The sequence below is a fragment of the Oryza glaberrima genome, chromosome 5 (assembly GCF_000147395.1).
Source record: "Oryza glaberrima chromosome 5, OglaRS2, whole genome shotgun sequence".
NCBI lineage: Eukaryota > Viridiplantae > Streptophyta > Magnoliopsida > Poales > Poaceae > Oryza > Oryza glaberrima.
This window is the reverse complement of record NC_068330.1, coordinates 25,941,266-25,953,908: the sequence shown is the minus strand read 5'-3', so window position 1 is coordinate 25,953,908 and position 12,643 is coordinate 25,941,266. Positions and strand designations below refer to the sequence as shown.

Sequence of the window (12,643 nt, the reverse complement as noted above, 5' to 3'; positions counted from 1 at the left end):
TTGCACTTCCAAAAGTGCACTTGACTATTTGATATGTAAATCTCGATCCTAGACTGAAAAGCAAACCAGGAAGAGTTACACACAACAATGTAAATATGACCAGATTTACACACAAGAATGTAAATATGATATGGTATTACTTTATCAAATAACCCGTAAATTTAGCTACCAACAGAATCACTATCCAGCACAATATAAGAAAAACAGTGACACTGAACAATTAAGATATACTATACATTGGCATATTTCCGGATATTCCCCACCCATCATCTCTCCCGACCTTGTCAAAAGAATAAACAATCAAGATATACTGCCTCTGAATTTTCTCAGCAACATTAGAAGTAGCCATGTTCGTTTAATCCTTCTGAACTAAAAATTTCTTGCACTAAAAATTTCTTGCACAACATTTTCTAAAAATGTAAGGCAAAGTAAAAACATAGATTGAACAAAGAACATCCAAAGTGTAATTTTCTATATCCAGACTGTCCATGACACATTAGAGAGTTAAGTTGGAGAGTACTAACCACCTAATGTTAATGATTTCCTTGAAAAATCAAATTAGGAAGCCTTGATTCACAAGGACCAAATATATTTATTAATCATAGGGACCGACGGGAGACAAATGCAATTGCACTTTAGGGCAAGGATTGGTATGAACCTGACAGTGGTGAAGGCGATGGTCATAGAGAAACAAGAGAAGATGGTTGGAGGCTGGGAGAGGGAGCAACTCTGTGAAACCATCATCATTTGCAGGAAGCAACTCTGTAAAATTGCAAACACCAAAATGAAGGAAAGAGGGTGACGGTTTCTTGCCTGGCTGCTGCTACTGCCGTCCGCCGCTGGAAAGAACGCCACCGCCGCCGCCTCCAGCTCCATCGCCTCCACTCTGGCTCTCCCTCCGGTGACTCCTCCATAGCCGCTGCGTGAGGCGACGCCGTCGAAGTACTCCTACTGCTCTCACCCGCCAAAAAGAACGTCGGCGTTGGTAGCAACGCCGCCTCCTTCAACTCCATCGTCTCCAGTTGCGACTCACACTCCAAACCTCGTGCTAAACTAGCCCACACCTTCGGGTGGCTGGATCCGCCGGCGGGGAGGTCGTGGCTGCCAAATCCGGTGGCCAAGGCCTCCCCTCCACCGGAACCGGCCCCGCGGTGGTGAGAGGGAGGTGTGGTGATGAGGCTAGGTGGCAGAGAATGCGGCGGCGTGGCCTAAGGGCACCCACAATGGTTATCTATAGGCTCTCTACAAGAGATCCATGTCAACATATTTTCCTACTTGGAAGAGATTAAATGAAGAGAGAGAGCAAAGCTATCTACTAATCTGGAGACAGTCTATAGAGAAAAACGAGACAATGGATTAGAGAGCTATAGATATCCATGTAGACATACCATTGAAGTGGTTTACTATTAATCTAGTCTATTGCTGAGATGTACATGTTTTATAGATAGCACCTTATTTTACCATTGCGGGTGCTCTAAGGGGGAGGGAGGGCGCCGTGAGGAGGAGGCGGCGGCGTGGGCTAGGGGAGAGAGCGAACGAGAGGAGAGGAGCGTGGACCAAGGGAGAGGCGGAGAGTGAACGGTGGAGGCTAGGGTTTCGGGGGAGGGGTTGATTGGGATAAACGTTTTTGCGAAAAAGCCCCTTAGTTTCAATGTTTTCGAGCGCGGTCCTATTTTCCAAATTTTCTCTTCTTCGTATAGAATATTTTTGTTTACAGAGGTCCTCTAATTAAGAACGCATAGCGTTAAAACTAAGGGATAGGGACCTATAACAAATTATCAAGTAAATCAAGGGCTTTTTTTTTGTAAAATGACCAGCGACAACGCGGAGGCAGGAGCGCTCGCGAAATCCCTCCTTCCAGCGCCCGCTGACGTGTCGCGCCACGGCCACGTCCACGCCAGCGCAAAACGCTGAGGAGCGAGCAGATGGGGTCGGTTTGAAGTCTTTAGATTTCAACCACCACTATGATACGATCTTCGTCATGGTATCACTACTAAAGAATGTTCTCTTCTTTTTTTTTTTTTAACTTTGCCGATACCCTACAAATTCTGGCATGCATGATGCAATATGTACTACTACTCCTCAATCCACATACCTATAACTGCTAACGTTATATTCAAATTTACGCATGTTTATTTATTGTGTGTATTACATCAACTCATGATGTTTTCATGCAAACGGAACCTACCTAATGGTAATGGGTTCAGACTTCAGACAGACAGGGAACTGCTGATGAAACCACTGATAGAAAACTGCGTTTTGATAGAAATGTGAGTATTGATCAGTACACAACCACATAGAGATGTGCCAACGAAAGGACTAATTAGCCCCCTAATTCCATGCTTGCTGCTACTATTTAGGTTACTAAGCGTTCGCCTAATTCGAAAAGTTCTCTCTGCCCATCATACCAATCAGGCTACTAAAGCCACAAGCTCATTAACCAAACCAAGCATGCCCATTTATATATGGTTTAATTTGCAAGTTCAATGAGTGATTTATTAACATCATATTACGTTTTATGTTCCTTTTCCAGCATGATGAAGTAGCTGTTTTGAAACGCTCTGCTCTTGTACAGAGTACAGGCTATTTCAGTGGCCAGCATCCTGGATGAATTTATTTGCCTCCAAGAATCCTCCTGTTCAAGGCGGCTGGATGAACATCTGAGATGGATGCTACTGGCTGTGGAGGTAGGAGGTTTTTTCTCGTCATCTGCATCAGGGTATAGAAATGGCCTCGCCCTCTTGCTGCTTGGACACAAAGGGGAAGAGAAGCCTGTCAAGGTGACACCGTGGAATCACTACCGACTAGTAGGTGGTGGAGAAGCCGAGCCAGCTTCAGAGGAAAACAATGTTCCTTCTGGTAAATGTGCTTCCTTCATATGCTTTGGATGTCCGCCTGCAAGGCTCAAGGGGGTGTCTCCTCCAAAATTGGCTTCAAGCGACACGGCTGGGAACTCATCAGAGCAATCACCCTGATTATCCAGTTCAAAAAACAGGAAATCAACAACTAATGGCTACTCCTATGTCAATGAAAGTGGGATAAAAGGGTGTCTGAAGAACAACTTGAAAAGGGATTCTTCAGAGCGTTATGTAGTAAGTGATGCCGAGGATCCACGTGAATCGCTGGAAGAAGTACAAACATTGAAAGCTGGTATGGAACGGAGAAAAGTTCACTGGACTAACACTTGCCGGAAGGAACTTTTCGAGATCAGAGAATTTGAAACTAGGTATTCCTTCTACTTTCATGAAACACTAATTCTGCTTGCCCTTTGTTGGCTTCTTAGAGCCTCTTAAAAAATAACAAAATTCATCCATGTCAATGGTAGCAGAAACTATTTGATGCATTAGATCTCATGTGAGGATATTCAGTGTGCACATCCTGATAGTTGTTGTTTTAGGTGGTGTAGCATTTTCTGATTGCTAAAACCATGTTTGAACAGAGATGAAGGTTTGTCAGATGACGAGGTAGAAAACGAGTGTTTCAGGAAATGCGATTGTGTGATTCAGTGAGGTTCATCTCTGTGCCTAGTGCGTTGGCTGGGACAGTGCTTCATGTGATCTTGAAGCTGTGGTTGGTCCAATACTCCAATAGACTCGAGATGCACCGGCCGCATGCTAGCTTTCCAGTGATCAAAACCGATAATACTCAAGCGGGAATTGATATAGGGAAATACGTGATTTGTTATTTTTGTACTAGTTAGAAAAGAGTATAATATTATTCGTTGGTTCTCCTCATATATGAAGTTAGTGCAGATGATAATTCTAGGGATAAAATTTTACCTTTTCTTTGGATGCCCTGCTGTTGCTGTACCATACTATGTAAGTTCTCTCTCTCTCTCTTTTTTTTCTCCCCAAAGGCTCAGGATGTTGATTTCATCCTGCCGTTTTGTTGCTAGGGGTATATTTACGCATGTGAAATGGAAACAAGCGGCCTAACTTATACTACCAACAAGAGGTAGTACATGTGTTTTAGAGTAATTTACATGTGGCATGTATCACATTGTGTTGGGAAGGTCTCAACAAGATTCAGGTTGGTTTCAGAAACCAAACAGTAAATAGTTGCTAGTAAAAAAAAAAAGAAGGTTCACTGGGATTAAACACAATAGACAGTAGTTCATCATTCGATGATGTTGATCTAAAAGACAGTTAACATGCATGAGGGATATATAGGCAGCCAATATTGGATGTGAAATTGCTCAAGCTAATAGTAAGAGGCATGAGGAGGAGGAGGAGGAACATTAGCATTAGCGGGAATGCCAGTAGTCGTAGCAAGGGTCGAGGTACCTAGCCTGGTGTGGGTGGGAAAGAAGAAGGGCGCCGCGAATGACCGCCTCGTCAGGCTCCACGCCCTTCTCGTTGCTGGCCTCCTTGCCATGGAAGTAGTCCTTGACGAGGTCGCGGACCATGGGGATCCTCGTGCTTCCACCCACCAGCAGGATCTCGTCGACGCCCACAACGTCGCCGCCACTAGCGTCGCAGCTCTCCACCAGGTCCACCGCTCTGCCCACCAGGTCGCCGATCAGCTCCTCCAGCTTGCTGCGCGTGAGAGGCTCCGAGAACAAGTCGTCGTCGTCGTCCCAGCGCATGGTCACCACCGTCTCTTGCTGGTAGCTCAACGCCTTCTTGGCGCGCTCGCACTCCGCCGTCAGCCTGCGGAGCGCGGCGGCGTCGGCGCGGACGTCCCTGCCGCCGTGCTTGTCCCTGATGAGGTCGGCCATGTGATCCACCACCCTGGCGGTGAAGTCGTCCCCGCCGAGGAAGGGGTCATGGCGCAGCGCGATGAGGCTGGGTGTGCCGTCCCGGATGACGAACTTGGTGGCGTGGGCGGTGCGGCCGCCGAGGTGGAAGACGAGGATGACCTTGCCGTCGCCCCGGTCCTCGTGGAGGCCGTGCGCGGCGGCCGCGGCGACCTGCTCGTCGACGACGGAGACGTAGCGGAAGCCGCCGTACTCGGTGGAACCAGAGCTGACCTCTTGCCTTTGGTTTCCATTGAAGTGGCCGGGGACGGTGACGACGGCGTTGTCGATGCGGTGGCCCAGGTGCGCCTCCGCCGTGCTCTTGAGGTGGGCGATGAGGATGCCGGCGACATCCTCGGGAAGGAAATCCTCCACACGGCACTTGGCGCCATCGTCCAGTTGGACCTGGATGCTGCATCTCCCGATCTTTTCCCCCAGCTTGTAGGGCGCAATCTGCGCCACCCTCTTGGCGTGAGGATCTCCCGGCTGTAGGCCGATGAGTCGCTTGAAGCCGGAGATGGCGGCGGCGTGGTCGACGGCGGGTTGGCCGCAGAGGGTGGTGGCGTTGGCGGTGAAGGCCACCCAGGAGGGGATGCAGAACCGGTAGGAGGTGGCCGTGTCCGGCGGCGAGTGGTAGCCGGCGATGCAGGAGTTGGTGTTGCCGATATAAATGGCGGCGGCGGTGCCCGGCAAGTAAGGCACTCCCGTCCACCCAATGCCGTAGAAGCAGTATGCCTTGGGCGCATCTCGTCGGATCCCAAACGCCGCCGCACCCGCCGCGGCTGCCATGCCAACACAAGATTAATAACATAATTAATTAATTACTCCTCCGCTAACTGCAAATCAACAAATTAACCATCCTACTCCATGAGTATAATAACGTACCAATGATGAGAAGCAGCAGGACAAGACGACGACGCGCCATTATTCAAGTTAATTGGACTCCAATGGCGTCTTCCTCTTGTTGCATTGGGAACTTCCGCTTTTTATATACTTCTGGAGTAGTACAAATAAGGAACCCAACATCAACCGACCAATTGTCCGTTTTTGGAAAGTGTCAAGGAGACATGTCACCAGAGCCATTGGGAGCCGTCGGATCTTGATCGCAGCTCTATGGCATCCCACTCCAACAATGCATGCTTCGGTAGTGCCAACCAAACAAAATCTCTATCTACTCAAGCACTTGACAATTTCGATCACCACTTTAATTTGGGCCTCCTTCCAAACGCTGCAACCAAAAAACGCTTGAATTCGTCGAACTAGCCGGGTGATCCGCACAATTGCATGGCTAGCACCCATAAAAAAATATCTATTTTTTACATATGATTTTACTTAAGTTTTGTTAAATAGCTAACTCGTTGTCTTAGGACTTTGAAAGACCGAATTGTTTCTAATTTTATATTTTTAAAACTCACATCAATCGCTACCCCTTGTTTCTTTATCAACTCTTTATTTATTTGTTTGCCGATCTACTACTGTTTTTATTCATCCTCCTTAAAACCTTTTAAAAATTTGACTCTGTAGTTTTTAGAGTTCATTGTCTCGTAGGTTATCATCTATTATCTTATTAAAGTAATAGAAAAAGGAGCCTCCACGTTCGCTCTCACGGTCTAGAAATTCCCACATTAATAGGAGAAAAAAAACATAGTCCATATAAGAATACAATATAAAATAGCTAAAATTCAGAATTAAAAATAAGGAATATTGACAGAGTGCACTAGATTCCATAAAGAAATACTATTAAGAAATAATAGAAATTCGGAATTAAAAAAATAAGGAATATTAGAAGTAGAGTATAGAGTCCATATAGAAATACAATTAATAAATAATAGAAATTCAGAATTAAAAAATAAGGAATATTAGAAGTAGAGCATAGAGTCCATATAGGAATTTGAAACTAACAAAAATTCGGAATAAACATAATAAAATTAAAAGTAGAGTTTAGAGTTCGTATAAAAATACAATTTTACAGATAACTAAAATTAGAAATTAAAAAAAAACAAGGAAAGAAGAGTCTAAAGTAAATATAGGAATACAATTTAGAAGTAACTAAAATTTGAAATTAAAAATTAAAGAATATTGAAAGAGGAGTTTAGAGTCCACATAGAAATACAATTAGAAATAATAAAAATTCGGAATTAAAAATAAATAACATTGGAAGAAGAGTCTAGAGTTTATATAGAAATACAATTTACATATAGTCTATGTAGAAATACAATTTACAGATAACCAAAATTCGGAATTAGAAAAAGAAATATTGAAAGACGAGTCTAGAGTCCATATAGGAATATAAGTTACAAATAACTAAAATTTGATATTAAAAATAATTAACAACTAACACGTATATAAAATACAATATGAATATTACACATTAGTAGTTTCGTAAAATTAGTACAAAATTTAAAATTATATTGTCATTTTAATATATTTGAACAATACATTAAGAAAACATATATGCTATTATATGAAAGAAAATACAATGATGCTAGCTGCGCAATCTGTGCGGGCCACCATGCTAGTTTTTATAATTTTAAAAGTTCTGTCAAACGCCATCACTGTATTCCTCTACGGCCCGCTCGCTGCGTCCTCTCTTTATATCACCGAGGTTTTAAAGATCGAGCATAATTATCGTTTGGGTTTAACTTTTTATTTTCTAGAAGTCCTGCCAAACTGTCAACGGCTTTGCCACTGTACTCCTCTACTGCCGGCCCACAGACTCCTCTCTCTATTGTTATTAAGATTTTAAAAATCGAACACATTTATCATTAGGGTTTATTTTTTACTTTCTATAAAACCCACCAACCACCGTGATTGTGCTGTTTAATGGCCTACCCATCGTCCCTCCTCTTAATCGTCATTGAGATTCTATTTAGGATTTTGCTTACTGTTTTAGATGTCCCATCAACCGCCACCACTCTACTCATTTATAGCACTATTGCTTCTCCCCTCGTTTGTCATCGTTGTGTTCTAGATAGATTTTTTTGAATTCCATATCTTTCACTCCGATTTTTTTTAAAAAAATTGTATTCCTAGTTGGACTATTATAGTTATTTTTCTATTTTCGGAATTTATTTTATTAGTTATTTCGAATTTTAATTAATTTTGTCATGGGTTCTAGATGGTTTATTCTTTCAACAGTCATTTTTTATTACGAATTTTAGTTACTTATAAATTGTATTCCTAGTTGAACTTTTATATTTTTTCAAATTTCTGATTTTATTTTATTTTTTAATTTAAATTTTAATTAATCTCGTATTGTGTAATATATGGACTATTATTTTATATACCTTATTTTTTATTTTCAATTTTAGTTGTTTAAAAATTGTATTCCTAGTTGAAATTTATTTTTTTTATTTTTCTAACAATTTTGTAATTTACTTTATTTTTTATTTCGAATTTTAATTAATCTTGTATCGGGTTTTTATATGGACTCTTCTTCCAATATTGCTTATTTTTAATTTAGAATTTCAGTTATTCTATATTGTATTCTTACTTGAACTCTGTTTTTTTTTCTAATTTCATAATTTATTTTATTTTAATTCCAATTTTTAAAAGAAATAGGTGTCGTTTTTTTTTTAAAAAAACACACCTACGATATATTATAGGTGCCGATTTTTTTAAAAAAACCAACACCCGTTAAAACCGAGCCGCTCGGGGGAGCCGCGTCCGTTCTTATCCATCCATCCCCCACCTCTCTCACTCTCTCTCCCCCCTTATCTCTTTCTTTCTTCTCCCTTTCTTCTCCTCTTCTCTTCCCCTCGACTCTCTCGTGCGTCGGCAGCGGCCCGGCGACAGCGGGCGGTGACAGGAGGGAAGGTGGTGGCCCGACAGCGGAGGCGGCGGCGGCGCCCTCCGCCAGATTTGGACGAGAGCAGCGCCCCGGCAGGAGGGGAGGCGTGGGCGGCGCCCTCCGCCAGATCCAACCTGGAGTGGTGGCTCGGCAGAAGGGGAGGCAGGGGCAGCGGTGGCGGGAGGGATGGTGGCGGCGGCCCGACAGCGGTGGCGTCTCCCCTCCGCCAGATCTGTCCGGGAGGGGACTCGGTGACAGATCGGCGGCAGCGAACAGAAGCGGAAGCGACAACGGCATCTTGTGTTCATGTGTGCTCATGTGTTCTTTATGTTCATGTCGTGTTCATGTGTTCTTGAAGTGAAATTGCTCGATGCATCGGCTCGATTCAAGCCAATGCATCGGGCCGTTTTTTTTTTTGCGTTCTTGAGGCCTCAAAGAAGCCCGCTCTAAAATCGGCATTGATGACCGAAAGTCATCAGTGCCGCCTCCGTGGTGCCGGTTGGGAAAACCGACACCGATTAGGGTTTCTGTATTAGTGGGAGGAATTTCGTAAGATTACTCCTTGACCCTTTGATTCAAAGGATTAGAGCTTACCAAATCCTATGAAATTCCTATGGATTGGTTCATTACATGTAGATTTTAGAGGAAACTTAGCAACAGCTACAAACTCTTTGAAAATTTCCATTGAAACTACTACCTCCGTCCCAAAATATAACCACTTTTGGCTACGAATCTAGACAAACAGTTGTCTAGATTCATAGCTAAAAATGTTTACATTTTGGGATGGAGGGAGTATCTCTTAAGGTCCCCTTTGATTTGGAGGAAAAACATAGGGATTTTGGAGGATTTCAGTCCTATGAATGTCTCTGAATCAAAGGATTGAATCCTTTCCAATCCTTTAAATTTTCTATGGAATGAACAATTTTAGATATATTTTCCTCTCGATAAAGGGAGATGCAACCTTTCAAGCAAATTTGAGAGGTTGAAATCTTGTAACGACTAGCAGTTCATTCGAAGTTTTCTCGATCTCCTCCTCCTAGTCCTAGATTTAGTTTACCGATAACTACGGTCTAAAAGAGCAATTTGAGGGAGAATTTCGGAGCAGTATTTCACAAAGACAAGGAAACTGGGAGGAGTTAGTTGGAGTTGTAGAGGAAATTCTGGGCAGCCGCACGCCACATCTACGCCGCGTTTTCTGCCCGCTCGCCGTGCGGCGCCTACAATGCAAGGCCTCCCTCTCGGTACGTACGTATGGGAATAGATACTGTTGAGGTTGGCCGAATTTCATATGCAGCTGCGCCTGCGCGGGAGTAGATCGAGAGGAGACACGAGCGCGACACGGATCGGACGCGCACAGCACATGCACCATCCGGCTGCAAGCGATGGACGAAAAGTACGGAAACGGACGACCTGCTCCGAGCCGATCCCAGCGATATCCCATTCAATGTAACTCTGCAACTACTCATCCAACTTGTAGGATCAGGATCCTGGACTTCACACAGTGAAGTTAGAGGCGCACAGTACTGTGATTTAAGGTGATTTATAGCCATCTAGATTGCAAAGGACGGTCCAGATCAAACAATTACTTCAGGCGATTTGTACTACTTGGCCACTCAATAATCGTGTGGCCAATAATTACTTTATAATTAGTACTACTAAACAAAACGAACCAGTACTTATTCTTTTTTTTCTTTTTATTAGAAAAACAAACGAGCCATCACACATTGCACCATTGAAAAAGTAGTAGTAGAACATTGATCATTCCTGGTACTTACTAGTAGCAAAGTACTCCATGTGCGAGCAGAAAAAAAAAAACAAGGGAACTTCAACTACTACTACCACAGTACCACTAGCTTGCTGCTCTGGAACACTCACTGCTTGAGTGTAGTACTTGATGGATACTCCAGTCCAATACTCCACTACGCAGCAAATTAAGGTAGGAGTCGTGCATTACTACGTCATCATGCATCTCGGTGTAGCAAATCTGCAATTGCATGAGGAGATGGAGCAATTCAATCAATAACAGGACTGGGCAGCAAAGCAAAGCAATAGTACTATATATTGTTACTAGTATGTGTATGTACACTAGCTAGCTAGTAGGAGTATTCCAGATTAGAAGAAGAGCAGTACTAGGAAGTAAGTTAAGTACCTTTAGCAAGCAGTATATAATTGTAGAGAGAATTAGCTAGCACTCGCCGGTACGAAACCGAAATTGTTTGCGCGGGATGTCATAAGTGATTCCATACGATTTTGTGACCAAGTTCCCCAATATCTGATAACCAGACTCCAAGTAGTCGTCGCGAGCAAAGGAGGAGCACAGTCCAAGAATGTCATCGAGGTAAAATGCATTCTTGGGAGGCAATGTCAGCGTGAGACCGAGGGTAAAGGAGATGTGAAACACAGGTAAAGCTGACCAATTGCTGGGAGGTGGAGGTTTGCGCTGGAGGTAGTTTTGTCTGTCACTCTCGGTGAGAAAGCAAAGCTGGTTTTGGCCGGCAGCAGTGTTGAGTGAATAGCCAAGAGACTCCATTGCTGGGATGATTGCATCCTCTAGTTGACCGAAGGTGGAGGCCAACAGTAAGGTCAATTTCGCCCCAGAGTCGACGACCATCAGTGAGGAGGGGCTGGGGCTGGAGCCGGAGCCGGAGACCAACGAGCGGACCTCGCCATTGACAGTGACAGTGAGGCCGGTCATCCCTATCGAATACACTGGCCTAGGGGTTCCTGGGAACATGGAGGTAGGGACACCACCGCTGCTGTCTGGTCCAATTGATAGATACCCTTGGTGTGCCTCATCACTGGGAAGACAGTAGCTGAACGCCTTGTAACTCAGCAGAGGTGCTATTTGTTCGAAGGAGTAGTTGCTTGTACCCAACCCAAAGATACCAGCCTCCTTATGGGTACTGTACTGGGTGTCCATGCTGCAACCGAACACGAAATTGGCTAGGCTTAATGTCGTCCTCGTCGTTTCTCCACCACCAAGAACAAGCCTGTCTGTCACCACCTTGCCAACAGAGTAAGCCCACCCACCTCCATAAGACATGGTATAGAGGCAGATGTCTTCCCGCTCCATGCAACCCTTGGACTGGATTCTGAGGGTGCGACCAAGATAGCTGCAGATAGAGGTTGAACAGCCAACATGCCGGAACGTGCTGGAGTTGCTGGGGTCGAAGATGGGCCCGACTTTCGCCGGTTGAACATGGCACTTGATGGTACACGGCCGGCACTGAACCCATGAAAGGCTTGATCCGGTGTCCATGGTCACCAGGTAAAGTCGTTCAGCTTTGAATCTTTAGTCACACTGATTGACGTCTTCTCCTCCTCCTCCTCCTCCTGCTGCTGCTGCTGCATCGTCTCACCAGCTGCTGCTGCTGCTGTTGGCCCAAGGACAGATTGGGCGCATGGATGGTTTCTATGGAACACCGGAAACTCAAGGGCGCCATCCGAGTTCACTGTATGATCTGTTCGTCGTCATTTTTAAACAGTCAAACAAAAATAATAATAATTAATGAATCACATTGTTCCGCGTATACTAGCTTATTTAAGCAGTAATAACTAAATAAGCATATATAGTAGTAACAACAGAAAATAAAATCCAGCGTAAAATTTGTACATGTGTGCTTTAGTACTGACTTAAATAATCAATACTGAAAAGTAACTACTCCTATAAGTAAAAAAAATCAACACCAATTTTCTTAGTTACAATTAATAAGCTGAAGAGCAAACGATAACGATAAAGCTGTTGTGTCATACATTTATAACCATGACATTACATTATACTCCATCCGTCTCTGAATATTTGACGCCATTGATTTTTTTAAACATTTTTTACCGTTTGTCTTATTTAAAAAATTAATGAATTATTCATTATTTTTTAACCATTTCATTTATTGTTAAATATACTTTTATATATACATATATATTGTTTTACATATTTTACAAAAGTTTTTGAATAAGACGAATAGTCAAACATATTTAGAAAAATCAACGGCGTCAAATATTTAAGGACGGAGAGAGTATTACAGGATTACTCGTACTATTATACTGGAATAGTGTGCTAGTGCGGCGGCAGCTCCATTTGCGTTTCTAGATTTACTTCAAACATTCCATTTATTCTC

At 43.5% G+C, this 12,643-nt stretch overlaps 1 protein-coding gene and 2 pseudogenes across 1 annotated transcript; 1 reads left to right on the top strand and 2 right to left on the bottom strand.

Moving 5' to 3' along the window:
• Positions 1-2,669: 2,669 nt before the first annotated feature.
• LOC127772604 (uncharacterized) lies at positions 2,670-3,509 on the top strand (annotated as a pseudogene).
• A 513-nt stretch (positions 3,510-4,022) lies between these two features.
• Positions 4,023-5,675, bottom strand: LOC127774922 (heat shock 70 kDa protein BIP4-like). Its single transcript, XM_052301212.1, has 2 exons — positions 5,621-5,675; positions 4,023-5,517 (listed from the first exon to the last, which is right to left on the bottom strand). Exons 1-2 carry the CDS (start codon positions 5,658-5,660, stop codon positions 4,244-4,246), a joined length of 1,314 nt encoding a protein of 437 aa, XP_052157172.1. The 5' UTR covers positions 5,661-5,675; the 3' UTR covers positions 4,023-4,243.
• A 5,035-nt stretch (positions 5,676-10,710) lies between these two features.
• LOC127773217 (aspartic proteinase CDR1-like) lies at positions 10,711-11,968 on the bottom strand (annotated as a pseudogene).
• Positions 11,969-12,643: the final 675 nt, after the last annotated feature.

Excerpts from the sequence above, each read along its gene's own strand:
- LOC127774922 (XM_052301212.1), bottom strand. The coding sequence starts at position 5,660 with ATGGCGCGTCGTCGTCTTGTCCTGCTGCTTCTCATCATTG. Across the intron at positions 5,518-5,620 it reads CCTGCTGCTTCTCATCATTG|CCGCGGCGGGTGCGGCGGCG; the intron begins GTACGTTATTAT and ends TTGGCATGGCAG.